This window comes from Astatotilapia calliptera, chromosome 3 (assembly GCF_964374335.1).
Source record: "Astatotilapia calliptera chromosome 3, fAstCal68.1, whole genome shotgun sequence".
Taxonomy (NCBI): Eukaryota; Metazoa; Chordata; class Actinopteri; order Cichliformes; family Cichlidae; genus Astatotilapia; species Astatotilapia calliptera.
In genome coordinates, this window is record NC_137424.1 from 84,300,614 (window position 1) to 84,327,799 (window position 27,186).

General features: G+C 44.6%; 1 protein-coding gene and 1 long non-coding RNA gene across 5 annotated transcripts in view; one reads left to right on the forward strand and one right to left on the reverse strand.

Annotated features, from left to right (window-relative positions):
* The window catches only part of LOC145426036 (uncharacterized), a 315,349-nt gene that overhangs the window by 108,389 nt on the left and 179,774 nt on the right, over window positions 1–27,186 (forward strand). The window lies entirely within an intron of this gene.
* The window catches only part of LOC145425991 (NACHT, LRR and PYD domains-containing protein 12-like), a 262,822-nt gene that overhangs the window by 25,091 nt on the left and 210,545 nt on the right, over window positions 1–27,186 (reverse strand). For all 4 annotated transcript variants that reach the window (XM_080299524.1, XM_080299526.1, XM_080299523.1 and 1 more), the window contains 2 exons: window positions 26,823–26,990; window positions 25,978–26,145 (listed from right to left, as the gene is read on the reverse strand). In XM_080299524.1, the coding sequence (XP_080155650.1) occupies window positions 25,978–26,145; window positions 26,823–26,990 (336 nt within the window). The remainder of the gene's footprint in view (window positions 1–25,977; window positions 26,146–26,822; window positions 26,991–27,186) is intronic.

The following is a 27,186-nucleotide window of genomic DNA, read 5'->3' on the forward strand; positions in this document are numbered from 1 at the left end:
ATGAATGAATGAATGAATGCATGGAAATAAAACAAACTGACTGACTGGTAAAAGCTGACAAGACTGACTGACTTAACACCATTGCGTGAAGTCAACCCCCACCTGACAAAGGTGTGGATGTATCTCTGTGTGTGTCTCTGTTGCAGGAGCAGAAAGATGATAGCAACATCTGAGGTTGCGTGATGGTTTAACCTTTTAAATGCCATTTTTATGTTGGTGGATCTATCAGAGGTGTGTTATTCATGGGCTTGTGGTACTCACAGAAGTTACTGTGAGAAAGTGTGTACACACCTGCGCAGCGCTAACATTTGCATTTTTTCTACAGCATTGCAGTTCTTCATGTGATTGGATGATGTGGTTTTTAGCAGAACAATTGGTGGATGTTTGTTTCTTTATTACAGGTTTTGTTTTCTTTAAGAGTGCATGTAGCATTCAGCAGAAGTGGACAAGTGACATGAGAAAAACAAATAAGGGATGCAGCTTTTATGGAATATTTGAAGATGGGCTATTGAGCTCATAGTGATACAATGGGTGGAGTGACATTGTTTAAGGGAAGTCACAGATTAAATTGTGGAATAAATTGGGATGATTCATGATTTGGGACAAATTATGGTAATAATAGTGATTTAATGATTGGAGAAAACCTGCACATGATACTTGTCTGTTATGCTGAGTACTTTATCACTTTCATGATCTATAGTTGGTTGCAAATGTGAAGTTCGATTTAGATTGTTTTAGGGAGACTGTGCAACATTCTTATGCATGTCTCATTGGGGAGTTGACACATGGCGAAAGCCGTGTGGCGAGAGGAGTGTTATTTTTTCTATTTGTACATGTCGTGAGGTGCCAGAGGCAAAGTGGGTGTGGCTGAAGGTCTACAAACGAAAGTGGAACGAGCTCAGGTGGACGGGTCCATTCGAGGTGGAGACCAGGACCTCACACGCGGTCCGACTGAAAGGGAAAGGCGAAACCTGGTACCACTGGAGCTAGTGTGCTGTAGCGGAAGAGCCTAAGAGGTCGGAAAGGCTCTCTGCAAAGGAAAAAAGGGGGAACTCGGCTGAGACCCCCCACATGGATCCCAGCCCAGGGACAGAATAAAGCCCTGATCCATGTAACGACTGAAGGGTAGTCTACCCCGGAAGTTGAAGAAATAAGAGTAAGAGAGAATCACCCAACTCAGAAGATAAAGGTTTAAAATAATAAAAACAATAAAAAAGGAAGAAAAAATAAATAAATAAAAAAACAAACAAACAAAAGAACAAGTGAAATTACATTGGACAAAAAGCGATGAGAGAAATAACTAAAATGGGGTTATGGGGAAAGTGGAGAGCAATGGTAGTGTTAGGAGTGATAACTGTTGTGATTGTAACTGTGATTTTTCTTGCAAGTGAATTGCCCAGAGACAGACCTGAATCCATTCCAGCAACTCCACCATTACAGGCCACGGTGGAGCGAACCAAACGTAGTGAAACAGGTAAATCAGATGAGTGTTTGGATTATTATGGCGGTGTAGAGTTGGACTACGTTAAAGGGTCCACAATCTCGTATGCATTTGATCTTTGTGCTGTCATTAAATGCAAGGGCTTACTGAACAGTTGAGTCCAACGTCTTTAATGGCAGTACAAAATCAGATGGCGTTAGATATGTTGTTGGGATAAAAAGGGGGCGTTTGCGCGATGTTTGGGATATGTATTGTACTTTCATTCCAAATAAAACAGTTCCTGATGGCTCTGTGACCCGAGCGCTGGAAGGCCTAAAGACGTCCACCGTAATGTATGAGCATTCGCGAGTGGAAAACTCGTTGGAAGCATGGATGACCTCTGTCTTTGGGCAATGGAAAGGTTTTATTATGTCAATTATGGTTTCTTTGTCTGTTTTTATTGCAGTATTAGTGACATGTGGGTGTTGTTGTGTGGCTTGTATCAGAGCTTTGATTGTTAGACTCATCAATCGTGCTGTGGGAGAGTCTGATACAAAGGCCGACACCATGATGCCACTTTTGGGAAATGGGGAGTCACAGTATGAAAATATTATGGTGAGAGATTTAGTTTAGTTTTATCTGCCATAGGGCAGATAAAAAGGGGGATTTGTAGGAATGTTTAGCTTATTTTAGAGTTTAGAAATATGTTATTGTAGAATATAGAACTATTGTAGAGATACTGTGTGTAGAGTAATAAAGGCCTCACTCTTTTAAGGCCTCACTCTTTTGTGAAGTTAGGAGTAGACTTTAGAAGGCTTCTCCCCCACTGAGTGGAAATTCCCCAGAGGATGTCTTAAGGTGAGGGTGTTAACATTTGTAACTGTGGGGGGAGTTTTATGACCTCTAGGGAGTCATCTACACCCACAGTGTTTTAACTGTCACGCACACACATCCACACGCACACTCACTCATGTGCATTCACACATACACGTGGGAACGTGCACATGTAGGCATTCACGTGCTCGTGCACATACACACAGACAGAGTTTGCAGCACACCATAGAGGGGGTTTTATGATGGGGTCACTTCTATAAAGCTGACTGTAACCAACAAAGGAGTGAAGATTTTTGCAGAGGGACACCAGCCTCATCTTCCCTTCTAGAAGTGCATGCTTAAATGAAGATGAATGTAGATGAATAAAGATTTTGTGAAAACGACTACTGAGTCCGGTGCCATCTCTGGATGCTCGAGGAATAAAAAGAACCGGGGTAAAACTGAATTCTCAACAGTACACACCGGCTCACTCCTTGGCGGCCGCTTATTGGGGCTCGCTCGGGCCATTTCGGAGGTGGGGTGCCCCCGGCCTCTCGGCCTGGGGCTCGGTCACTCAGGCACAGCTGGCTGCCGGCGGAGCCCACGGGCGCGTCGCTGCAACTCCCCCTGGCTTCTGCTCCGCGGCTGCCGAATGAGCCCTCATCTGGGACTCTCCTTAGCTCTAACTGGGACAGTGGCGCAGCTGCCCCTCTGTGGGTCTTCCTTGGTCTCTTGTGTTCTGGGGGCCTCTGGATGTCTGGAGTTTTGATCTCCTCCATACCAGCTTGATACCATAAAGGACAGGGCTGTGGCTCCCCACACTCCCTAACAGATCATTACATGGAGAAACCTTTGGAATGCACGCATGCTGATCCACACAGGTATGCACACAGGTGTACACATGGGTATTCACAGACGCGGACTAAAGCTTTCTTGGCTGCTGCCTCAAAGCACACTGTGCGCTGTCTATCCAATCCAATTTTATTTATAAAGCACTTTAAAATACCCAGCACAGGAACAAAGTGCTGTACAGAAAGTAAGTTAAAAAAGATAGAATAACAAAATAAAACAGCAAATTAAATAAATAAATCACATAAGACATAAAATTAAAATTAAAACAGCCCTATGTTAAAACAAAAACAAGATAAAACAGCATCGAGTCACCTAAAAACAACTAAAATAAAATAAAATAAATATAAAAAACCAACATCTCACGTGGTGTCAAAGGCCAAGGTAAAGAGGCGGGTTTTCAAGAGTGACTTAAAAACAGATAAAGAAGTGGCCTGTCTAATCTCTAAAGGAAGCTCATTCCACAGTTTTGGAGCTGCTACAGCAAAAGCACGATCTCCTCTAAGTTTACGCCCAGTCCTGGGTATCTTCAGGAGCAGCTGATCAGCTGACCTGAGAGAGCGGGTGGGTGTATAAGGCTGTAGCAGCTCAGAGAGATAAGATGGAGCTAGGCCATGGAGAGCTTTAAAAGTAAATAAAAGAATTTTAAAATGAATCCTAAAAGAAATGGGCAGCCAGTGAAGTGAAGCTAAAACAGGGGAAATGTGCTCAAACTTTCGAGTGCCAGTTAAAAGACGAGCTGCGGCATTTTGCACCCTCTGTAGGTGACTAATATATAATGCACTGACCCCTATATAAAGTGCATTACAGTAATCCAGCCGAGTGCTAACAAAGGCGTGGATCACTGTCTCAAAGTGCTGCCGTGAAAGACTTGGTTTTATTTTTGCCAGCTGCCTGAGGTGAAAGAAGCTAGATTTTACCACAGCCTTAATTTGATTATCAAACTTTAGATCACAGTCCACTTTGACCCCCAGGTTTGTGACAGTTGGCTTAACATACTGTGCCAGGGAATCTACATACACATTGGGGGTCTCAGTGGGGCTACCAAAAACCATCACCTCTGTCTTTTTATCATTGAATTTTAAGAAGTTAACAGACATCCAAGCCTTAATATCATCGAGACACTGAAGTAATGGCTGTGTAAGGTATCTGCCTTTTTTCTTTAGAGGGACATAAATCTGACAGTCATCAGCATAAAAGTGGAAAGCAATGCCGTGCTTTCTCAGTACAGAACCAAGAGGAAGCAGATATAAAGAGAAGAGGAAGGGGCCTAGAACTGAGCCCTGTGGGACACCACACAAGAGGGGAGCGGAGGACGACGCATAGTCACCAAGGCTGACACAAAAAGTTCGCCCCGTCAAATAGGACCTAAACCACTCCAGTGCTGTGCCCCTAATGCCCACCCAGTGCTCCAAACGAGAGAATAAAATGGCATGATCCACGGTATCAAACGCAGCTGTCAAATCTAAAAGCACAAGAACAACACAGTCCCCAGCATCAGTCGCTAAAAATATGTCATTAAAAACTTTTAAAAGGGCTGATTCAGTGCTATGAAAGGGTTTAAAACCAGATTGGAAAACCTCTAAAACATTATGCTTTTCCAGGAAGGCCATTATTTTGTTGTAAACTACCTTTTCAAGAATTTTGGAAAGAAAAGGTAGTTTGGAGATAGGCCTGTAATTTGCAAGAACCATAGGATCAAGAGCAGGTTTTTTAATCAGGGGTTTGACTACTGCATGTTTAAAATCTTTAGGGACAACACCTGACATCAGACTATGGTTTACCAGCTCAAGCACCAAAGGACCAACTGTAGGTAACACCTCTTTTAAAAGTCGAGGAGGGACAGCATCATTTGGAGACCCAGCAGGCTTAAGATGACCAACAGTCTCCTTTAAAAAGGACAGAGTCACAGGCTCAAACCTGTCAAAGACAGCAGAGCAGGAAGCAGAGACTGAGAGGTCGTGAGCATGAGAAGAGATTTGAGCCCTTGTGGAGGAGACCTTCTCGATAAAAAAGTGTAAAAAATTTTCACAGGCTTCTGTTGAGGGCTCGATACAGTCAGTATATGGTGCATTAAGAACAGAGTTAATAGTATTAAATAAAACACGTGGGTTGTGGCAGTTTGACAAGATAATGTCAGATAAGTGTTTTCTTTTGGCATCTTTTACAGTTCTCTGATATTGACGCCAACAGTCCTTCAGCATCTATCTTGCGTGCTGAACAATATCGTCTATTATTTAGTAACTATTGATATTTATGACTTTTTTCTATTATTGTATTGCTCTTTGTTGTTTGCTGTCTCCTCTGTTTGTTTGTTTTTTCTCCATACAGGTGACCCAGGAGTTTGTTTTTTTTGTTGTTTTTTTTTTTTTCTCTCTTCCCCCCCCTTCTCACCATCTCTTCTCCCCTTAGGTTTTCTTTCTTTCTCTCCCCCTCTTTCTCTCATTCTTTTCCCCCTGTCCTATTAAAAAAAAAAAAAAAAAAATGACAAAGGATGAACTGAAGCTCCGCCATCACGTGATGTCACATGCTGCTGTTTCTGATTTCACTAAAAAAAAAAAAAAAAAAAAAAACATTATACTTTTCATGTTTGTACAATATACTATCACATTATTACAATATACATAATTATCACGTTCGTACAATATAAATATTATATTGTACGAACGTGATAATTATATTGTATGAAAATGAAAGGTAAATTGCAGGAACATTAAAAGTTTATTGTTAGAAGAAACTTTTCCCGCTCTAACGTGATATAGCTCTATTTTTCTTTTGCCTGGGTGGCAGCTCGACGCTTACGTACTCAGTTCTACAAGTTGTGCCTCCATCTCTTGTGTCCAGATCACACGCTGCACTCCACCTTTTCACTTTCATTTCTGTGTTTGTGCGTGCGCAGTATCAGAATCAGAATCAAAATACTTTATTGATCCCTGGGGGAAATTATTTTTTGTTACAGTGCTCCATTTTAAACCAACATTAAGACAAGACAGACAATACACTAACTAAGAATAGTACAATATATACATATATACACATACATACGTCAGGTGAGGTGTTGAGGTGCAACAGGATTTCAAACACGTTTGATTTTTTTTTTTTTGCCTGTCCCGTTTGGCTCTTTTGCATCAGAATTATTGTGTAAAGGCAAAGAAAGATGCCCAACGGATTTACTTTACCAAACTGACCATCCCAGCCTTGCCATAATGGTCCATTTGATTCACCTTTTATTGTTTATTTTATTTTCACTTGCTGAACACGGCACAGACTTGACTGGGAGAAAGAAGGGGAGAAAGAAAGAAAGAGCTGAGAAGAGGGATGGGGGAGAAGGGCAAAAAACAAAAAGCAACAGAATGGGCAGGAAAAAAAAGCATCTATGGATCACCTGGTTCACCTGTTGAGAAAGAAAAAGGAAAACAAGCAGAAAAGAACAAGAGCAATAGAATAAACAACATCACAATGATACATGGGAATATGACAGTAAATAGTAAATATTAAGTCAAAGTCAGCTTTATTGTCAATTCTGCCACATGTACAGGACATACAGAGAATAGAAACTTCGTTACTCTCAATCCCTAGATAAAATAGAAAATGAACATTTAAATATAAGAGTGATTAAAAATGCAAGTAAAATATTTTAAAGTAAAAAAATTAAATAAATATAATACAATTTTACATATAACAAGAAAGCTATACAATATACAATATAATGGGTAAATGACATTGAGTGTAAACCAGGCAGAGTAGTGCAAATAGGCAAATAGTGCAAATGGAGATTTAGTAATGTACGGTAAGAGATAGTGTAACAACAAAGTCTTATGAGGTAATGGCAGTCCAATGCTCCACAAAGTGACTGGTAACTGGTGCAGGCCAGTGTGTGTGTGTGTGTGTGTGTGTGTGTGTGTGTGTGTGTGTGTGTGTGTGTGTGTGTGTGTGTGTGTGTGTGTGTGTGACAGAGTTCAGTGAGACCGTGGAGGAGGGGGCAGAATCGGGAGGGAGTTAAGCTTCCTGACAGTCTGATGGATGAAGCTGTCCTTCAGTCTGCTGGTCCTGGCCTGGAGACTCCGCAGTCTCCTCCCCGACGGCAGCAGCTTGAAGAAGCTTTGCATTGGGTGCGTGGGATCAGCCGCTATGCAAAGGGCTTTTTTAGTGAGACGGGTGCTGTAAATGTCCTGGAGGGAGGGGAGAGAGACACCAATGATCCTCTCTGCAGCTCTCACTATGCGTTGGAGGGTTCTATGACAGGACGCATTGCAGGCTCCAAACCACACAGTGATGCAGCTCGACAGGATGCTCTCGATGGTGCCTCTGTAGAAAGTGTACATGATGGGGGCTGGTGCTCCTGCTCTTCTTAGTTTGCGGAGAAAGAAGAGACGCTGCTGTGATTTCTTGGCCAGTGCTGTGGTGTTGTACGTCCAGCAGAGATCCTCTGTGATGTGCACACCCAGGAACTTGGTGCTGCTCACTCTCTCCACAGACGCTCCGTCAATGGTCAGAGGAGCATGTTGGGTGTGCATTCTCCTGAAGTCCACAACAATCTCCTTCGTCTTCTCCACATTCAGAGAGAGATTGTTGTCAGCACACCACGTGGCCAGGCGTCTCACCTCACTTCTGTAGTCGGTCTCATCCCTGTTGCTAATGAGACCCACCACCGTTGTGTCGGCCGCAAACTTGATGAAGAGGTTGGAGCTGTATGATGGAGTGCAGTCATGGGTCAGCAGAGTGAAGAGGAGGGGGCTCAGCACACATCCCTGCGGGGCCCCCGTGTTTAAAATGATGGTGCTGGATGTATTACTAAACATTATTGTGCAGCACATAAGATCAACAGCACACAGTGTGCTTTGAGGTAGGAGCCAAAAAGGGTGTAGTTTGTGGGTGTGATCACCCGTGTGCACACCTGTGAGCATGGACGCGCTTGTTTTTTTTAAAAGGTTTCTCCATGTAATGATCTGCTAGAGGGTGTGGGGGGGCCACAGCCCCGTCCTCCAGGGCATGAAGCAGGTATGGAGGAGATCCCAGAGTAACAGCCAAACAGGAGGATCTACTGGCGAGCACTGCTTAGCCTTGCACACGTTTGTTATGGCCCTGTCCATAATCTGTTTTGGTGGCTGTTGTTGTCTGTGCCTTTAAGTCTTTGCAGGTCCCGGAGTGGATGAGCTGACGGCTGCTGATTGGTCCCCTGGCCATGTGATCATCATTCAAATCCCTCACCAGCAGTTGTCCCGGGGCAGGCACTGACAGCAGCAGCAGACCTGACCCTGGCCTCCAAAACCTGAGACTTTTGTGCGACTTTTTGGAGTTTTGTATATAGTGTGTACATTAGTTTTCATTGTAAATAGCCTTGTAAATAGCACTGCAACAGAAGGGGTGAGCTGCCTTATTGTTTTTCCTTGAACTGTTTTCTCCTGTTTATTTCAGTTAGGGAGTTAGGTGTAGCGCTTGTCTTTTGTTTGATGTTTGATTTCACATAGGGTTTTAGATAACACCTTCTCCTGACTTAGCTGGTTTTGTTTGTTATTTTGGCCTTTGTTCACCCTGGAGCTTCATTTTTGCAGTGGAGAAAAATAAATCACGATTCACTAAGAAATTGGTTTACCTTTGTGTATGGTTTTGGGGACCAGGGCGGGGCAATTCTTTCAATCTTGTGTTGCGTTCCTGTACCCCTAGCGGGGGCGTAACATAAAGTGGGGGCTCGTCCTTTTTTTCCCTCTTTTTTGCCGTTCTTTTTAGGGCCCGAGCACTGAGAGTGCGAAGGCCCTATTGTATCTGCTCCGTTTCTTATTATTATTATTATTATTATTATTCACCCCAAACAAGGGCCTTTTTGAGGGCCTAAACATGCTCAAAAACTCATGAAATTTTGCACACATGCCAGGTCTGGTGAAAAATTTTGTATTTTAATGGTTTTACTTATGAGCACTGGGAAATGGCTCTACAGCGCCACCTATGCCTTGTTAAATGCAGCCCTACGACCACATGGTTTGAGCTACATGTATGAAATTTGGCACACATGTGTATCATTCCAAGACGAACAAAAAAGTCAGTGGGCCCATTGACGCAAACCCAACAGGAAGTCCGCCATTTGGAAGAGAAGGTGACATTTTGGCTCTAATTTTGCCATTTCCATGCCTCGAACTTTAACGAACTCCTCCTTGGGATTTGGTCCTATAAACTTCAAATTTGGACAGTGTCAACTACACCCGTGTGGCATGTTAAATTGCGGAGCTTTTGAGTTTTCACAATACTATGAGGCCGTGGCGCCATGGCGAATTTCGATGACTCGCCATGAAAATCTTATTGCCTCTCATTTTGTCATACGTGTTCCGATCTGGACCAAAGAGCACACATATGATAAGGCTCCACCCCTGAACATATTTCAACTGCCATATTTGACATCAAGGACAGCGCCACCTAGTGGGAACAGGAAATGTCATGTTTTACACTTTGGGGTACAGTATAGTGATGGGTGACATCTGCAGCCTCAAATTTCTCCAGGAAAGCCTTAAGGAGTTGGTCTTGGGTTACAGTGAAAACTGTGAGTTTTCGCGAAAGGGTGTGACCCCAGCAGCATGGCGAACTTTGATGTCACGCCATGAAGAAACAAATTAGTATAACTCAATGAAATCCAGTCTGATCAGTACCAGACTTTACAGGCATGATGTCAGACCCGCCCTGAACAGATTGATGTGCCCATTGTCGGAAATACGGACAGCGCCACCTAGTGGCAACAGGAAATGTCATGGCTTTAATTTTGTTGTACTGATTTTCACAGGTTCATCGTGGCCACCTCAAAAGCGGTGAATATCCCCATCAGTCCCTCGTGATGCTTCAGTGCAAAAATTGTGACTTTAAACTGAACGGCGCACCCTGGTGGCAACGCGGTTCATCATGAAAGATGAAGTGGCTTTTGAGGGGCTTGGAAAGTATATAGAGGCTTGAAATTTGGCACACACCTCCAAATGGATGAAGGCTTTGTTGTCATGTGATCATTTTCATTGAATAGCGCGAAATGGCTCCACAGCGCCCCCTACGAAATTTCAAAACCACAGCCCCAGCTCTGTGTTTCATCTATGAGTCTGAAACCTGGTAAGCTTATAGGAGATATCAAGATGTACAAAAAAGTCTCTTGGAGCAATATCCCAAATCCAACAGGAAGTCAGCCATTTTAAAATTAATGTGCAATTTTGGCAACATTTTCCCCTCTTTTCAGGCATCGTTCTTTGACGAACTCCTCCAAGGGATTTCATCAGATTGCACTATTCTTCAGTGTGTGGAATCCAAAGACCTTTGTGTTGTTAAATTGCGAAGCTTTTTACGTTCAGGGAAATGGGGTGGTTATGGCGGCACGTAGACGCTCAATCACTCGCCAAAATGCAGTAATCTGCTGTTACTCAAAAACACAATGTCCAATCTTACCCAAAGGTCGCAGGCATAATGAGACTCGAGTTCGGAAATGTTTGTTATGCCATTTGTACATAATGGTTAGACTGCCACCTAGTGGAACGACTAGCTAATCATGAATGAATGAGTTGAAATGTTAGCTGGTGGTTAAATGCATGAATTCCATCAATGTGACATCAGATTGGACGTGCTGGTTTTAGGTGTTGGCAGTGGCTCGACGTGCCGGGGGTGCGAGGGCCCTCATAACGCTGCTTGCAGCTTTAATTATTATTATTATTATTATTCAGGCGAAACAAGGGCCTTTTTGAGGGCCTAAACATGCTCAAAAACTCATGAAATTTTGCACACATGCCAGGTCTGGTGAAAAATTTTGTATTTTAATGGTTTTACATATGAGCACTGGGAAATGGCTCTAGAGCGCCACCTATGCCTTGTTAAATGCAGCCCTACGACCGCATGGTTTGAGCTACATGTATGAAATTTGGCACACATGTGTATCATGCCAAGACGAACAAAAAAGTCTGTGGGCCCATTCACGCAAACCCAACAGGAAGTCCGCCATTTGGAAGAGAAGGTGACATTTTGGCTCTAATTTTGCCATTTCCATGCCTCGAACTTTTGCGAACTCCTCCTTGGGATTTGGTTGTATAAGCTTCATCTTTGGTCAGTGTCAACTACACACCTGGGCCATGTTAAATTGCGGAGCTTTTGAGTTTTCACAATACTATGAGGCCGTGGCGCCATGGCGAATTTCGATGACTCGCCATGAAAATCTTATTGCCTCTCATTTTGTCATACATTTTCTGACCTTGACCAAAGTGAACACATATGATAAGGCTCCACCCCTGAACATATTTCAACTGCCATATTTGACACCAGGGACAGCACCACCTAGTGGGAACAGGAAATGTCATGTTTTACACTTTGGGGTACAGTATTGTGATGGGTGACACCTGCAGCCTCAAATTTCTCCAGGAAAGCCTTAAGGAGTTGGTCTTGGGTTACAGTGAAAACTGTGACTTTTCGCAAAAGGGTGTGACCCCAGCAGCATGGCGAACTTTGATGTCACGCCATGAAGAAACAAATTAGTATAACTCAATGAAATCCAGTCTGTTCAGTACCAGACTTTACAGGCATGATGTCAGACCCGCCCTGAACAGATTGATGTGCCCATTGTCGGGAATACGGACAGCGCCACCTAGTGGCAACAGGAAATGTCATGGCTTTAATTTTGTTGTACTGATTTTCACAGGTTCATCGTGGCCACCTCAAAAGCGGTGAATATCAACATCAGTCCCTCGTGATGCTTCAGTGCAAAAATTGTGACTTTAAACTGAACGGCGCACCCTGGTGGCAACGCGGTCCACCATGAAAGATGAAGTGGCTTTTGAGGGGCTTGGATAGTATATAGAGGCTTTAAATTTAGCACACACCTCCAAATGGATGAAGGATTTGTTGTCATGTGATCATTTTCATTGAATAGCGCGAAATGGCTCCACAGCGCCCCCTACAAAATTTCAAAACCACAGCCCCAGCTCTGTGTTTTATGTATGAGTCTGAAACCTGGTAAGCTTATAGGAGATATCAAGATGTACAAAAAAGTCTCTTGGAGCAATATCCAAAATCCAACAGGAAGTCAGCCATTTTAAAATTAATGTGCAATTTTGGCAACATTTTCCGCTCTTTCCAGGCACCGTTCTTTGACGAACTCCTCCAAGGGATTTCATCAGATTGATGCGATCTCCTGTGTGTGGAATCTAAAGACCTTTGTGATGTTAAATTGCGAAGCTTTTTACGTTCAGGGAAACGGGGTGGTCATGGCGGCACGTGGAGTTTCAATCACTCGCCAAAAAGCAGTAATCTGCTGTCACTCAAAAACACAATGTCCAATCTCTCCCAAAGCTCATAGGCGTGATGAGACTCGAGCTCGGAAATGTTTGTTATGCCATTTGTGCATAAGGGTTAGAGCGCCACCTAGTGGAACGACTAACAAGTCATGAATGAATGAGTTGAAATGTTAGCTGGTGGTTAAATGCATGAATTCCATCAATGTGACATGAGATCGGAGGTGCTGGTTTTAGGTGTTGGGCGTGGCTCGACGCGCCGGGGGTGCGAGGGCCCTCATAACGCTGCTTGCAGCTTTAATTGCTCATTGTATTTTGTGGGTTGTCTGCAGTTTTTGGTTGGCAGTTTTCTTGTAGTGTTGGGGGTGATCTAGTCACGATGACTTTTGAAGTGGATGATTTTGCACTACAACCCACCATGGATAAGTTGGATCGATGCAGAAAGGCGGATTTGTTGTTGGTGGCAGATTTGTTTAATGTTAGTGTGCTTTTACATGCTGCAAAGGCAGAAATTAAGCAGTGCCTGACTGCTCAGCTGGTGGATAAAGGGGTATTTGCGGAGTCGAAACCTCGGCCGGTTGAGGCGACTGGAGGTTTGGTGGTGGATGCGGGAGCAGAAGCTGCTGCAACCATCCCAAAAGCTGCCAGTGGACGGGTGTCGCCAGGGGTGGAGGCTCCTGCTGTCATTCAGATCCCAAACGTTAGCCCAGCCGGACAACCAACAGGATTGGTTACGGAGGATCTTAGGCTCACCCTCCGCCTGAAAGAGGTGGAGCTTGCGGCTAAAGCCAAAGACGTTGAGCTTATGCATCTCCGCATAAGGGCTATGGAGCTGGATCCTTCCCAACAGCGCAATGTTACCTCTACCCCAGTGAGTAAAGTTGTGAGTAAATCTTCTGATTCATTCTCCTCTGACCAATTTGATGCAAGCAGGCAAATTACTTTAGTGCCACCTTTCAGAGAAAGTGAGGTTGACTCGTACTTTAATGCCTTTGAACGCATCGCAACCACTTTGAAATGGCCCAAGGATGTGTGGAGTTTGTTGCTGCAGTGTAAATTGGTGGGGAAAGCACAAGAAGTGTGTGCGAGCTTGTCTATTGATGACAGCCTGGATTATGAAATTGTGAAATCCACTATTTTAAGGGCTTATGAGCTAGTTCCGGAGGCATATCGCCAGAAGTTTCGGTCATGTGAAAAATCTGCCAACCAAACACATGTAGAGTTTGCCAGGGAGAAGACTCTCTTGTTTGATAAGTGGTTAGCTGCAAGTAAAGTGAAGGACTTTGCTCAGCTAAGAGAATTGGTCCTGCTGGAGGAATTCAAAATGTGTCTTCCAGAAAATGTTGTTGTATATATCAATGAGCAAAAGGTGGATTCGTTGTCTAAAGCTGCTGTTCTCGCAGATGAGTTTGTGTTGACCCATCGCGTTACGTTTTCAGCTGTGCGCCATGATTGTGCGCCGTTGTCTAAACCTGCGAGGAGTTTGAGGGTTTCTCCTAAGCGTCAAACGCGCCCTGATCAGGTCCCCATGACTGTCCGAGAATGCTTTTATTGCCATGATACTGGCCATCTCATTGCCAATTGTCCGTCGCTCCGTCGCAAAGAGCAAACTCACACATGGAAAAAGCCAAAAAGCATTGGTTTTGTTCAGTCGGTTCCTACTCCTAATCCCGTCAGTGATGAACCAGGAAATGACAGTCTTGACAGCAGTTACCGACCATTCATTTCACAAGGGTTCGCCTCACTGACTGGAATAGAGGAGGATCGCGTGCCGATTGTAATTTTGCGCGACACTGGGGCTGCCCAGTCTCTCATTTTGGAAAGTGCGTTGCCTTTCTCAAGTAACTCGTTTTGTGGTGCTGATGCTCTTGTGTGGGGAGTGAAAATGAGTGTGTTACGAGCTCCGCTGCACAGAGTCTTCCTACAGTCGCCTCTTGTTTCGGGCCCGGTAACAGTTGGGGTGCGCGCTCGCTTGCCCGTGCAGGGGGTTACTATGATTCTGGGGAATGATCTAGCCAATAGAAAAGTTTTCCCGATCCCTGAGGTAATTGAAAACCCCGTCGATGATTTTGATTGTGTTTCTGAGCCTGCTGCTGACAGTCTGCCCTCTGTTTTTCCTGCCTGTGTTGTCACACGCGCCCACAAGCGTAAATATGGTGATGTTGACTTGTCTGACTCTTTTCTATGTTCTGAAGCTGTTCCTGAGAAAGCTGAACTGCCTGTGGAAAAGGCTGAAAAATGTGTGTCTGATAAAATGCTACCCACTACACCTGACTTGTCTTTTGAGGTAAACAAAACAGATTTTATTCATGCGCAACAGAATGACCCGACTTTGGCCAAATGTTTACTTGCCGCAAATTCAAGCGATCAGAATCCCCGTGTCTACAGCATTGAAAATGATGTGTTAATGCGCAAATGGCATCCTCCCTCCTCTAGTGATCTTGGCTGGAACGTATTTCAACAAGTGGTTGTACCGCAAAATTTCCAACACCAAGTACTCAGCCTAGCACATGACAGTTTCTCTGGACATTTAGGAATTAGGAAAACTTACCTTCGTATTCTGTGTCACTTTTTCTGGCCAGGTTTGAAGACTGATGTGACCAAATATTGCCGCTCTTGCCACGTTTGCCAGGTCAGCGGAAAACCCAACCAGGTTATTCCTCCTGCTCCATTGCATCCAATCCCAGCCTTAGGCGAACCATTTGAGCACATAATCATCGATTGTGTCGGTCCGCTCCCAAAAACAAAGTCAGGACATCAGTACCTCTTGACTTTAATGTGCGCCGCCACACGCTTCCCCGAGGCTATTCCGTTACGCACTATCAAAGTCAAAGCCATTGTCAGAGCATTAGTAAACTTTTTCTCCCTTTTCCGTTTGCCTAAATCAGTTCAAACAGACCAAGGGTCTAACTTCATGTCCAAGATATTCGCTCAGGTCTTAAAATCGCTATCCATCAAGCATCAAAAATCCAGTGCATATCACCCCGAATCACAGGGTGCGCTTGAGCGTTTCCACCATACTTTAAAAGCCATGATGAGGAAGTTCTGCCTCGAGTCAGGAAGAGAGTGGGACGAAGGTCTGCCACTTCTCCTTCTAGCGGTGAGAGAGAGTGTGCAGGAGTCCACGGGTTTCAGTCCCGCAGAGCTGGTGTTTGGACACACAGTGCGTGGTCCCCTGCGGCTGCTCAAAGAGAGATATCTGTCCGACACAGCTACCCCTGAGCAGAACGTATTAGATTACGTAAGCTGTTTTAGGGAGCGTCTGCATAAAGCATGCGAAATTGCACGCGAGGCTCTTTCCGCGTCTCAGGAAAAAATGAAAAGGAAATTCGACAAAAAGTCTGTGCAGAGAAAATTTGAAGTGGGTGACAAAGTGTTGACTCTCCTACCCGTTCCTGGATCCTCCCTCCAGGCAAAGTTCTGTGGGCCCTATACTGTCCAAGAGAAACTGAGTGACACAGATTATGTTATAGGTACCCCAGACCGTAGGAGAAAGCGTCGTGTGTGTCATGTTAATCTGATGAAGCCTTATTTTGTTCGTGATGCAGGTGTAAACTCCTCCTCATCCCCCGCTGCGCTGTCTGCCGTGTCGGTAGTTGAGCCAGCATCTCCATCTCAGTATAGCCCAGAAAGTGATGGCTTAGCTTTCGTTTGTGCTGAGGGTCGCTCCCGACTCAGGAACTCTGAAGTATTGGATAAGTTGAAATCCCACCTAAAACGTTTAGATGAGGCTGCCCAGACCGATGTGTGTTCTCTGATCAATACTTACCCATCTCTGTTTGCTGACACTCCGTCTCGCACTACTGTCCTCGAACATGACATAGATGTAGGTGACCACCCTCCGATCAAACAACACGCTTATCGTGTGAACCCTACCAAACGTGCACTTTTTCAGCAAGAAGTTTCCTACTTGCTGGAAAATGGTCTTGCTGTCCCTAGTTCGAGTGCCTGGAGTTCCCCATGCCTTCTTGTGCCGAAGGAAGACAAAACACCACGTTTTTGTAGTGATTTTCGAAAAGTGAACAGTGTGACCAAACCCGACTCCTACCCTCTTCCCCGCAAGGAAGATTGTGTTGACAGGGTTGGCTCCGCAAAGTTTGTCACCAAACTGGACTTATTAAAGGGTTATTGGCAAGTTCCCCTCACTCCGCGTGCATCTGAAATTTCTGCTTTTGTCACTCCTGATCACTTCCTCCAATACACCGTCATGCCTTTTGGCCTTCGAAATGCCCCTGCCACATTCCAACGCCTTATGCACATTGTCTTAGGTGGTGTCACAAACTGTGAAGTGTACTTAGACGACATTGTAGCCTATTCAGAGACTTGGTCAGATCACCTTGGAACACTCACGGAGATTTTTGAAAGATTACAAGAGGCATCCCTTTCCCTAAATCTTGCCAAATGTGACTTTGGTAAGGCCACTGTGACTTATCTAGGGAAGCAGGTGGGTCAGGGACAGGTGCGCCCCCTGCTGGCTAAAATCCAGGCTATCCTAGATTTCCCTGTGCCTCGCACTAGACGTGAGCTTCGCCGGTTCCTTGGTATGGCTGGCTCTTATCGTGGCTTCTGTAAGAATTTTGCAGATGTAGTTGCACCTCTCACCAGTCTCACAAGTGTGTCAAAACCATTCGTATGGTCCCCCACATGCCAGAATGCTTTTGAGTCTGCCAAAGCTCTCCTCTGCAGCACACCAGTACTTGCCGCTCCTGTTTTCACCCATCCGTTTAAACTTGAGGTGGATGCCAGTGCCAACGGTGCAGGTGCGGTGCTGTCTCAGGAGGATGGGCAGGGTGTTGATCACCCAATTGGTTACTTTTCAAAAAAATTCAACTCCCACCAACAGAAATACAGCACCATTGAAAAAGAAGCTCTCTCTCTTTTACTTGCTCTACAGCATTTCGAGGTCTATGTCGGTTCCAGTTCAGCACCTGTCATTGTTTACACAGACCACAACCCCCTCGTGTTTTTGGCCCGAATGCAAAATTCTAACCAAAGGCTCATGAGATGGTCCCTCTTAGTACAGGATTTCAATCTGGAGATCCATCACAAAAAAGGGACAGAGAATGTACTGGCAGATGCGCTGTCACGTGGTTTTCGGAACCCCTAAGCGCCAAACATCTTTAGGAGAGATGTTTGGTCTTGGGAAGGGGGGTGTTATGGCCCTGTCCATAATCTGTTTTGGTGGCTGTTGTTGTCTGTGCCTTTAAGTCTTTGCAGGTCCCGGAGTGGATGAGCTGACGGCTGCTGATTGGTCCCCTGGCCATGTGATCATCATTCAAATCCCTCACCAGCAGTTGTCCCGGGGCAGCCACTGACAGCAGCAGCAGACCTGACCCTGGCCTCCAAAACCTGAGACTTTTGTGCGACTTTTTGGAGTTTTGTATATAGTGTGTACATTAGTTTTCATTGTAAATAGCCTTGTAAATAGCACTGCAACAGAAGGGGTGAGCTGCCTTATTGTTTTTCCTTGCACTGTTTTCTCCTGTTTATTTCAGTTAGGGAGTTAGGTGTAGCGCTTGTCTTTTGTTTGATGTTTGATTTCACATAGGGTTTTAGATAACACCTTCTCCTGACTTAGCTGGTTTTGTTTGTTATTTTGGCCTTTGTTCACCCTGGAGCTTCATTTTTGCAGTGGAGAAAAAATAAATCACGATTCACTAAGAAATTGGTTTCCCTTTGTGTATGGTTTTGGGGACCAGGGCGGGGCAATTCTTTCAATCTTGTGTTGCGTTCCGGTTGCCTAGACTGGGGCGTAACAACGTTCTTATTTTAAACTTGATCTGGAATTCATTGCAAACTGTTTGTGTGGGATATGAATGACAGGATTTTGTTTTTCTACAAGAGTTAGTAAAAACATCTCCAGTGTGATCCAATCTTCTTGCCAAACATCTGCAGCTTGGCAGTGTATACAGCGCCATAATGACCAGACCTGATTCCTTTGAAAACATCTTTCCACAGGTCTCCACTTCATCAGACATCACCTAGACTCAGAGCTGGATGAGACCAGCACAAACAGCAGCCTAACCGACGAAGATGATGGATCCATGGGGACAGCAAAGCCAGAAGCAGGGGAGCTGGAGAGGTACCTTTCATGTCACTGGAGGTGTGGATCTATTGCATGGTGTTCCTCACATCAAGAAGCTGTCGATCAAAATCAACACAGCTCTTCATCTGGAGCTTGTGAAGGACGTCTCAGTCATGCAGGACTCCTGTTCACTGCTGAACAGTTACAGCTTCACAGAAAGAACCTTGAGAGCAAACTGCTGCTGAAGCTGAACCATCTCCTCAGTGAGTGAAGAAAGGGCACATTTAAATATGCAGAAATAGATGCACACCCATGCAACTTATGGTAACCTGAGCTGCCTCGTATGTTGAAGATGCCTCGTTCTGCTTTCTCTGAGGCTGCTGAGCCATTTGGAGCAAACATGAATATAAAGTTCACAGCATATCTTGTACCTGGAAATCGTTTGCACTGTTTATATGTTTATATTATTTACTGCAGGTTTTGGTGAAAGAAGCTTCATGTTGTGAAAAACTGAAACCTGGACATTAGAATTGTTGTGCCTTATTTTGTTGGTGTTTTTACAAATATTCCTGTTGAAAATACTAAAGTTTGTATATTTATTTATTTTTGTTTGTCTGATAGCTTTTATTTATAAAATAAATCGGACATTTCAAACAGTTACTCGCTACTTGAGTAGTCTTTTCACCAAGTACTTTTTTACTCTCACTTGAGTAACTTTTTTGACGACTACTTTTCACTTTTACTTGAGTAATAATATTTTAAAGTAATGCTACTCTTGAGTACATTTTTTGGCTACTCGACCCACCTCTGGTTAAGTGTCCTATGGCACTCAGAGATGATGGTGCTGTGGCCCCACCACCTCCACCTCTTTGTAAAGGAACTAACTGTAATCTGAAGCTTCAAATGGAACTAAGACTTCCTCCACTAGGTGGCAGTGTCTGATGAGAAAGTGTTAGTGGAGCTGGCCTGGAGTCAGAAACAGGAAGATGCAGGATTTGGGCTGAAATGGGGAGAAGTGGTTCGCACTAGTGCCTTAGAGCAAGAAGGTTGTAGGTTGAAGCTTGTTGGCCTTTCTGTGGAGGTTGGATGTTCTCCCACAGTCCAATGAAATGCTGCTTAGGTTCATTGGTGCTTCTACATTGGCTGTAGGTGTGGATGTGAGAGAGTGCTTCTCTGTCTGTTGGCCCTGTGATGGACTCACCTGTGTAGGTGTGTGACAAAGTGGCTAGGACAGAATTCATTTGCCATTTGTCACTTGCGTAACTTGTTATTCTGTGTTCTGTTATCCTATAGTCTATCATAATGCTTTAATGTAAACACAGCACATGTAACCTTAGCTCTACATACTATCCCGGGTCTGTTTGTGGTAGCATTGGTTATATTTATGCCATCTGTGCAAATGTACTTAAAGCTAAATGTCACTTCATCATTAATTGATTTGAATCTTTCATTTGTTTATGTAGTTTGGTTATACTTACCATTGCGTGTTCCTTTGGACAGGTCCTATGTGCAAAACAGGTATGTGGGAAGAGCCGCCCCAGTACTTCCTGATTTTATAGGATATGATGTCACTGATCATGTCAATTGGGTGTAACCAAATGAAGGGGTGTTTATTTTGTGTAAAATTGTTTATTTCATTTAAAATAACCTCATGAGTCAGATTAGGTGAAGAGATTGACTTTTCAAACTGTTTAGTTGGGTGAATGAGTTTGTTAAGTGGGAAAATGATTTTATTCCTGTTTCTTTGTCTAGACTGTGTTATTTAGTCTACCCTGTTTTCCCAATGGTAGAGGTTAATGAGATCCAGGTGTGAGTGGAATTCTATATAAAGCAGGTGAGATTTTGACTCATGGCTTCTTATGTTTTGTGAGATAATTGTTGAAGGGCGACGCCAGAAAATAAAGAACACTTAAAAGAAACTTGAACGGTCTGCAGATGCTGTCTTCCTATCACCTTTCATGCTGCTTAGGTTATGCTACATCACAAATGGTGGCAGCAGTGGCTCCAGGCCAATAGGTGATAACAATGCAGAAATCAACCAAGTCAAGGAAACCTCAAGGGCCAACAGATTTTCCCCCAGAGGAGGCCCAAGATGATGGCAACCTGCCAGAAGCTACGGGTGAGCACAGCACGGAAGCACAAAGTCTCTCAGAGCTCTCAACTTTATTAAAAGGCCTGATGCAACAGCATGCTGACCGTGAGGCAAAATGGAAGCAGGACAGACAACGCCAGGATGAACGGTGGCATAGAATGCAACACCAGTTCAGCCAACTGCAGCAGGAGGTCCAGTCAGAGCGCCGGGAGCATCAGATGCTGTGGGAAGGTGCAGTAGCTGATTCCGGAGTGCCTCTGAGTTCCTCAGTGCGGCAAAAGGTGCAGCAACCTGTTCAACAGCGAGGAAATCCCCCTGAATCTTCCGCACCACCACATTCATCCAATCTGGGCAGAGTAAGCGGGTGGAAAGGCCCGAAGATGCAGCCCTATGGTGAGGATGAAGATATTGAACATTATTTAACCACTTTTGAGAGGATTGCAACAGGATGTCAGTGGCCACAAGAAGAATGGGCACTGCATCTGGCTCCACTTCTTAGTGGTAAAGCACGTGCGGCATATGTTGCTATGGACACTGAAGAGACAATGGACTATGATAAGGTAAAAACCGCCGTTCTTGAAAAATTTGAAATAAGTGCTGAGACTTACCGAACCAGATTCCGCAACAAGACGGTGAAGGACGATGAGTCACCCAAAGAGCTGCGAACTCGCCTTAAAGACCTATATGAAAAGTGGATGCTTCCAAAGGAGAAGACAAAGGACCAAATAGGAGATGTCATAGTGATGGAACAGTTTCTCAGAGTTCTTAACCCAGAGCTGAGGACCTGGGTGAAAGAGCGCAACCCCACCACTTCAAAAGAAGCTGCAGAGATGGCAGAGGCTTTTCTTGCAGCCCGACGCCCACAAAAAGGGTATATGGTAGGAAAACCCAGTTCAGCCAGTGTTTTTGTGGGTAGGTCAGGGGGTGGGAATGGGTACAAAGCTAAAAGCCCTAAACAAAGTTCCCCAATCACTTGCAGTAGCCGCGCTAGAGAAGTAAAGCAGAGAGGCCTGTTGGTGTGTCATGCCTGTGGTCAAGCAGGTCACTTTAAGGCAGATTGCCCAGGTCAGCAAGTCAGTAAGACTTACATGTGTCTTTCACCACAGTGTTTTGACTTGCTAGAGGAAGAAACAGAGTCTCTAGCACTCTCCAGTGATCAGGAGCACACCATCTGTGTTTTCATTGAGGGAAAACCGTGTGTTGCCCTCTTGGATTCAGGCAGTAGCCGCACACTTGTCAGGCAAGATTGTCTCCCTAGCGACACCACATTTTGTGGTAAAGTTAAAGTCTGGTGTGTTCATGGTGATAATGTTGATTATCCTATTGCCAATGTTTGCCTTCAAGTTAATGAAAAAGAGTACGTACTTACAGTTGGAGTAATGGATAAACTTCCCTACCAGATTGTGTTGGGCCGGGATATGCCAATTCTTGGGGAGTTATTAGCAAAGACAGAGAAGTACAGAGAAGAGAAGAATCTGCATGTTGCATGTGAAGGTCTGCTAGTAGTCACTAGGTCTGGTAATAAAGCTTCTCAGTCAGAGCCACGTTTGAGTGAGTTGCCCTATGCAGACAGTGAAATTCCAGATATTGACAGACTAAGTAGGCCGCATATAAAGAAAAGTAAAATGCAGAGAAGACAGGAAAAAGTGTGGGGGACAGAAATTGCTGAGTCACTTCCTGAACCAGAGATTGATGAGCTCCTGGTTGTCCCGAGCAATATTGTCCAACTCCAATGGGAGGACCCCTCTTTAGCACCTCTGTTTGCTAAGAGCACCCAAGAATCAGCACAGATTACAGACAAAGTACGGGAAGTATTCATTGTTAAGAACGAATGACTATATCGTCGTAGCAAAGTTGGTGACCAGTTGGTTGTTCCCAAAAGCTTAAGGCCTGTAGTCTTGCAGTTGGCTCATTCAGTTCCTTGGGCAGGCCACTTAGGACATCTTAAACCCTTTTCCAGAATGGTAACTCGTTTTTTTGGGCCACAGCAATTTTCAGACACTGTCCAGTTTTGCAAATCATGTCCACAGTGTCAGTTGACAGCCCCAAGTAGGAAAGGAGACAGAGCCCCACTCATTCCTATGCCTGTGATAGACGTCCCCTTTTCTCGTGTTGCCATGGATATTGTCGGCCCATTGGAGAGAAGTGGTTCAGGGCATAGGTACATTCTAGTGATCTGTGATTATGCAACAAGGTATCCAGAAGCTTTCCCATTGAGAAGGGTCAAAGCCCGCCAAATAGCTAATTGTCTGATACAGATGTTCTCAAGGGTGGGCATTCCCAAAGAAATCTTGACAGACCAAGGCTCAAACTTCACTTCCAACCTGTTGAAGGAAGTTTACAAACTTCTGGGAATTACCGGAATCAAAACGAGCCCTTATCATCCACAAACTGATGGACTTGTTGAGAGGTTTAATAAAACCCTGAAATCAATGCTGAGGAGGTTCGTAAGAGAATCAGGAAAAGACTGGGACCAATGGCTTCCATTTTTGCTTTTCGCCTATAGAGAGGTACCACAAGCATCAACTGGATTTTCTCCATTTCAGCTCTTGTATGGCCATAATGTCAGAGGTCCACTGGATGTACTTAAGGAGGCTTGGGAGGAAGCTAGCCCTGAAAAACGGTGCTCCTCCCTCTCTTATGTGTTGACAATGAGGGACAAGCTTGAACAGTTTCAGTAACTGGCTCATTGTCACCTAGTAAGTGCCCAGCGACGTCAAAAACAGAACTATGATAAGACAGCTCGCAGGAGGGCCTTTAAAGAAGGACAAAAAGTGTTGCTCCTTTTGCCAACCACTGAAAGCAGTCTCTTAGCCAAATGGCAGGGGCCATTTGTGATAAACAGGAAAGCAGGTCCTGTCACTTATGAGCTCAACATGCCAGGTCGTCGGAAAAAGCAACAGGTGTTTCATGTCAACATGTTGAGGGAGTGGATTGAGAAGCCAGAGCAATCACTTCAGTTGTGGGCTCGTGTTGTACTGCAGGAAGAAGAGCCTCAAGAGCAATTCTTTCCCACCTGTACTGAAGAAAAGCTATTTCCAGATTTGAGCCATCTATCACCAGAACAGCAGGAGGAGCTCACGGCCATAATGCCACAGGAGCTTTTCAGCACAAAGCCAGGCTACACCCATCTTATTCAGCATGACATACACCTGCATTGTTCGAATCAACCACCCATCAGGGATACCACCTCCAGAGTCCCAGCAAAGCTAATGCCAGCATTGAAACAGGAGGTGGAAGAAATGCTTGCAACAGGGATTATAGAGCCATCTAGAGGTGAGTGGTGTAGCCCTGTGGTACTCGTCCCCAAGAAAGATGATGCAAGACAGAGATTTTGTGTTGACTTCTCAAAACTTAATGCTGTCTCTGTTTTTGATGCATATCCTATGCCAAGAGTGGATGAATTGATTGAGCGCTTGGGTAACGCTAAGTACCTCACAACACTCGACCTTTGTAAAGGTTATTGGCAAGTCCCCCTAACAGAGTCCTCAAGGGATTTAACTACATTCAGGGTTCCCAGCCGACTTTATCATTTCAGAACTATGCCTTTTGGACTACATGGAGCTCCAGCCACATTCCAGAGGCTGGTGGACTTGGTTCTGAAAGGAGCTGATGGCTATGCAGCAGCGTATATTGACGACATTGTGGTGTTCAGCGAGACGTGGGAGGACCATGTGAAACATCTGGCTGATGTCCTGCAACGCATCAGAACAGCTGGTCTAGTCATCAACCCTGGGAAGTGCCACATTGCACAGACCGAGGTAGAGTACCTGGGATACGTCATTGGGGGTGGGGTCATCCGCCCTCAGGTGAGTAAGGTCGAGAACCTTGCCTCTTGTCCTCCTCCAACTACAAAGAAAAAGTTGAGATCCTTCCTGGGTTTAGCTGGCTGGTATCGTCGTTTCATCCCTAATTTCTCTACCAGATCAGCTATTCTTAGTGATTTAACTCGTAAATCATGCCCCAACAAAATTAAGTGGACTCCAGAGTGTGAGGCTGCATTCATGGATTTGAAAAACTGTTTGTGTAATGAGCCTGTGTTGCAGTGTCCGGACTTTACGTGCCCGTTTATTGTACAGACTGATGCTTCAGGAGTTGGGCTGGGAGCTGTGTTGCTGCAAGGTGATGGAGAGGACCAAAGACCTGTGCAGTACATAAGCCGTAAGCTCTTCCCCAGAGAAATGAGGTATTCCACAGTTGAAAAAGAAGCGTTGGCAATAAAATGGGCTTTGGACACTCTGAGATACTATCTACTAGGAGGTGAATTTGTGCTTGAAACCGATCATCGAGCTTTACAGTGGATGAGCAGAATGAGAGACACCAACGCAAGAATCACGAGGTGGTATCTTTCACTGCAGCCATATTGTTTTAAGATTCGGTATAGAGCAGGGAAAAAGAATGTTGTGGCAGACTTCCTTTCCCGTTCCTATGAAGAGTAACGGACTTAAGGGGGGGGGAATGTGACAAAGTGGCTAGGACAGAATTCATTTGCCATTTGTCACTTGCGTAACTTGTTATTTTGTGTTCTGTTATCCTATAGTCTATCATAATGCTTTAATGTAAACACAGCACATGTAACCTTAGCTCTACATAATATCCCGGGTCTGTTTGTGGTAGCATTGGTTATATTTATGCCATCTGTGCAAATGTACTTAAAGCTAAATGTCACTTCATCATTAATTGATTTGAATCTTTCATTTGTTTATGTAGTTTGGTTATACTTACCATTGCGTGTTCCTTTGGACAGGTCCTATGTGTAAAACAGGTATGTGGGAAGAGCCGCCCCAGTACTTCCTGATTTTATAGGATATGATGTCACTGATCATGTCAATTGGGTGTAACCAAATGAAGGGGTGTTTATTTTGTGTAAAATTGTTTATTTCATTTAAAATAACCTCATGAGTCAGATTAGGTGAAGAGATTGACTTTTCAAACTGTTTAGTTGGGTGAATGAGTTTGTTAAGTGGGAAAATGATTTTATTCCTGTTTCTTTGTCTAGACTGTGTTATTTAGTCTACCCTGTTTTCCCAATGGTAGAGGTTAATGAGATCCAGGTGTGAGTGGAATTCTATATAAAGCAGGTGAGATTTTGACTCATGGCTGCTTATGTTTTGTGAGATAATTGTTGAAGGGCGACGCCAGAAAATAAAGAACACTTAAAAGAAACTTGAACGGTCTGCAGATGCTGTCTTCCTATCACCTTTCATGCTGCTTAGGTTATGCTACATCACAAGGTGGACCACGCCTCTTGCCCTATGACAGCTGGGGCACAGGCTGCAGCCCTGTGAGCCTAAGCTGAATAAACAGTTAGCAAGAATGATCCATAGATGGCCTGAAACCCCCCAGTTAGCAGTTTGGTAGATAGCTATGACATGCTAATCCCATCCAGCAGCTGGATTCTACCTGTAAGCTGATCCCTGCTGAGCCAAAGCACTTTTTCATATACAGATTACAACCTTTAATAGAAACCTGTCGGTCAGCATCTTGTTAGCCTGCTGTTTATTGTTAGCACAACTAAAACGTGGTGACTGACCCCAGAATTTGAAGTCGACATTGTGGACTCTTCAGAAAACCCCACAGTGGCTTCACTCCTGAATCCTGCAGGTCGTTTCCACTCAGGTGCAGCTCCGTCAGATGGGAGGGGTTGGAGCTCAGTGCTGAGACAAAAGCGCTGATCTCTGACAGACTGCAGTTGTCCAGTCTGAATAAAGAATGAAAGATGTAAGTTTACTAGACGAAGTGAGCTTGTAATCATTCAGTGTTTCATCATCTGCTCAGAGCTGAAGGAGCTTCAGAATGTAGAAGTTTAGAAAATGGAAACTCCAAACAGCTGAAGCCAACAGGAAGCAGCTTCAAACAGGAAGCTGTGCAGAGTTTCAGACTATATGTCCTGATGCAGCCAGTTGGATTTTGGAGATTTGAATCTCTGTTCTGTGACTAGTTCTGTGGAGGTTGGATGTTCTCCCACAGTCCAGTGAAATGCTGCTTAGGTTCATTGGTGCTTCTACATTGGCCGTAGGTGTGGATGTGAGAGAGTGCTTCTCTGTCTGTTGGCCCTGTGATGGACTCACCTGTGCAGGTGGACCACGCCTCTTGCCCTATGACAGCTGGGGCACAGGCTGCAGCCCTGTGAGCCTAAGCTGAATAAACAGTTAGCAAAAATGATCCATAGGTGGCCTGAAATCCCCCAGTTAGCAGTGTGGTAGATAGCTATGACATGCTAATCCCACCCAGCAGCTGGATTCTACCTGTAAGCTGATCCCTGCTGAGCCAAAGCACTTTTTCATATACAGATTACAACCTTTAATGGAAACCTGTCGGTCAGCATCTTGTTAGCCTGCTGTTTATTGTTAGCACAACTAAAACGTGGTGACTGACCCCAGAATTTGAAGTCGACATTGTGGACTCTTCAGAAAACTCCACAGTGGCTTCACTCCTGAATCCTGCAGGTCGTTTCTACCCAGGTGCAGCTCCGTCAGATGGGAGGGGTTGGAGCTCAGTGCTGAGACAAAAGCGCTGATCTCTGACAGACTGCAGTTGGCCAGTCTGAATAAAGAATGAAAGATGTAAGTTTACTAGACGAAGTGAGCTTGTAATCCTTCAGTGTTTCATCATCTGCTCAGAGCTGAAGGAGCTTCAGAATGTCGACCTTCTCATTAATCGGTAACACGATAGTGTTTCAGGGCCACTGAACAGAAACAACAACATCTAGGGGATTGGTCAGGGGTGGAAAACTCTGAGG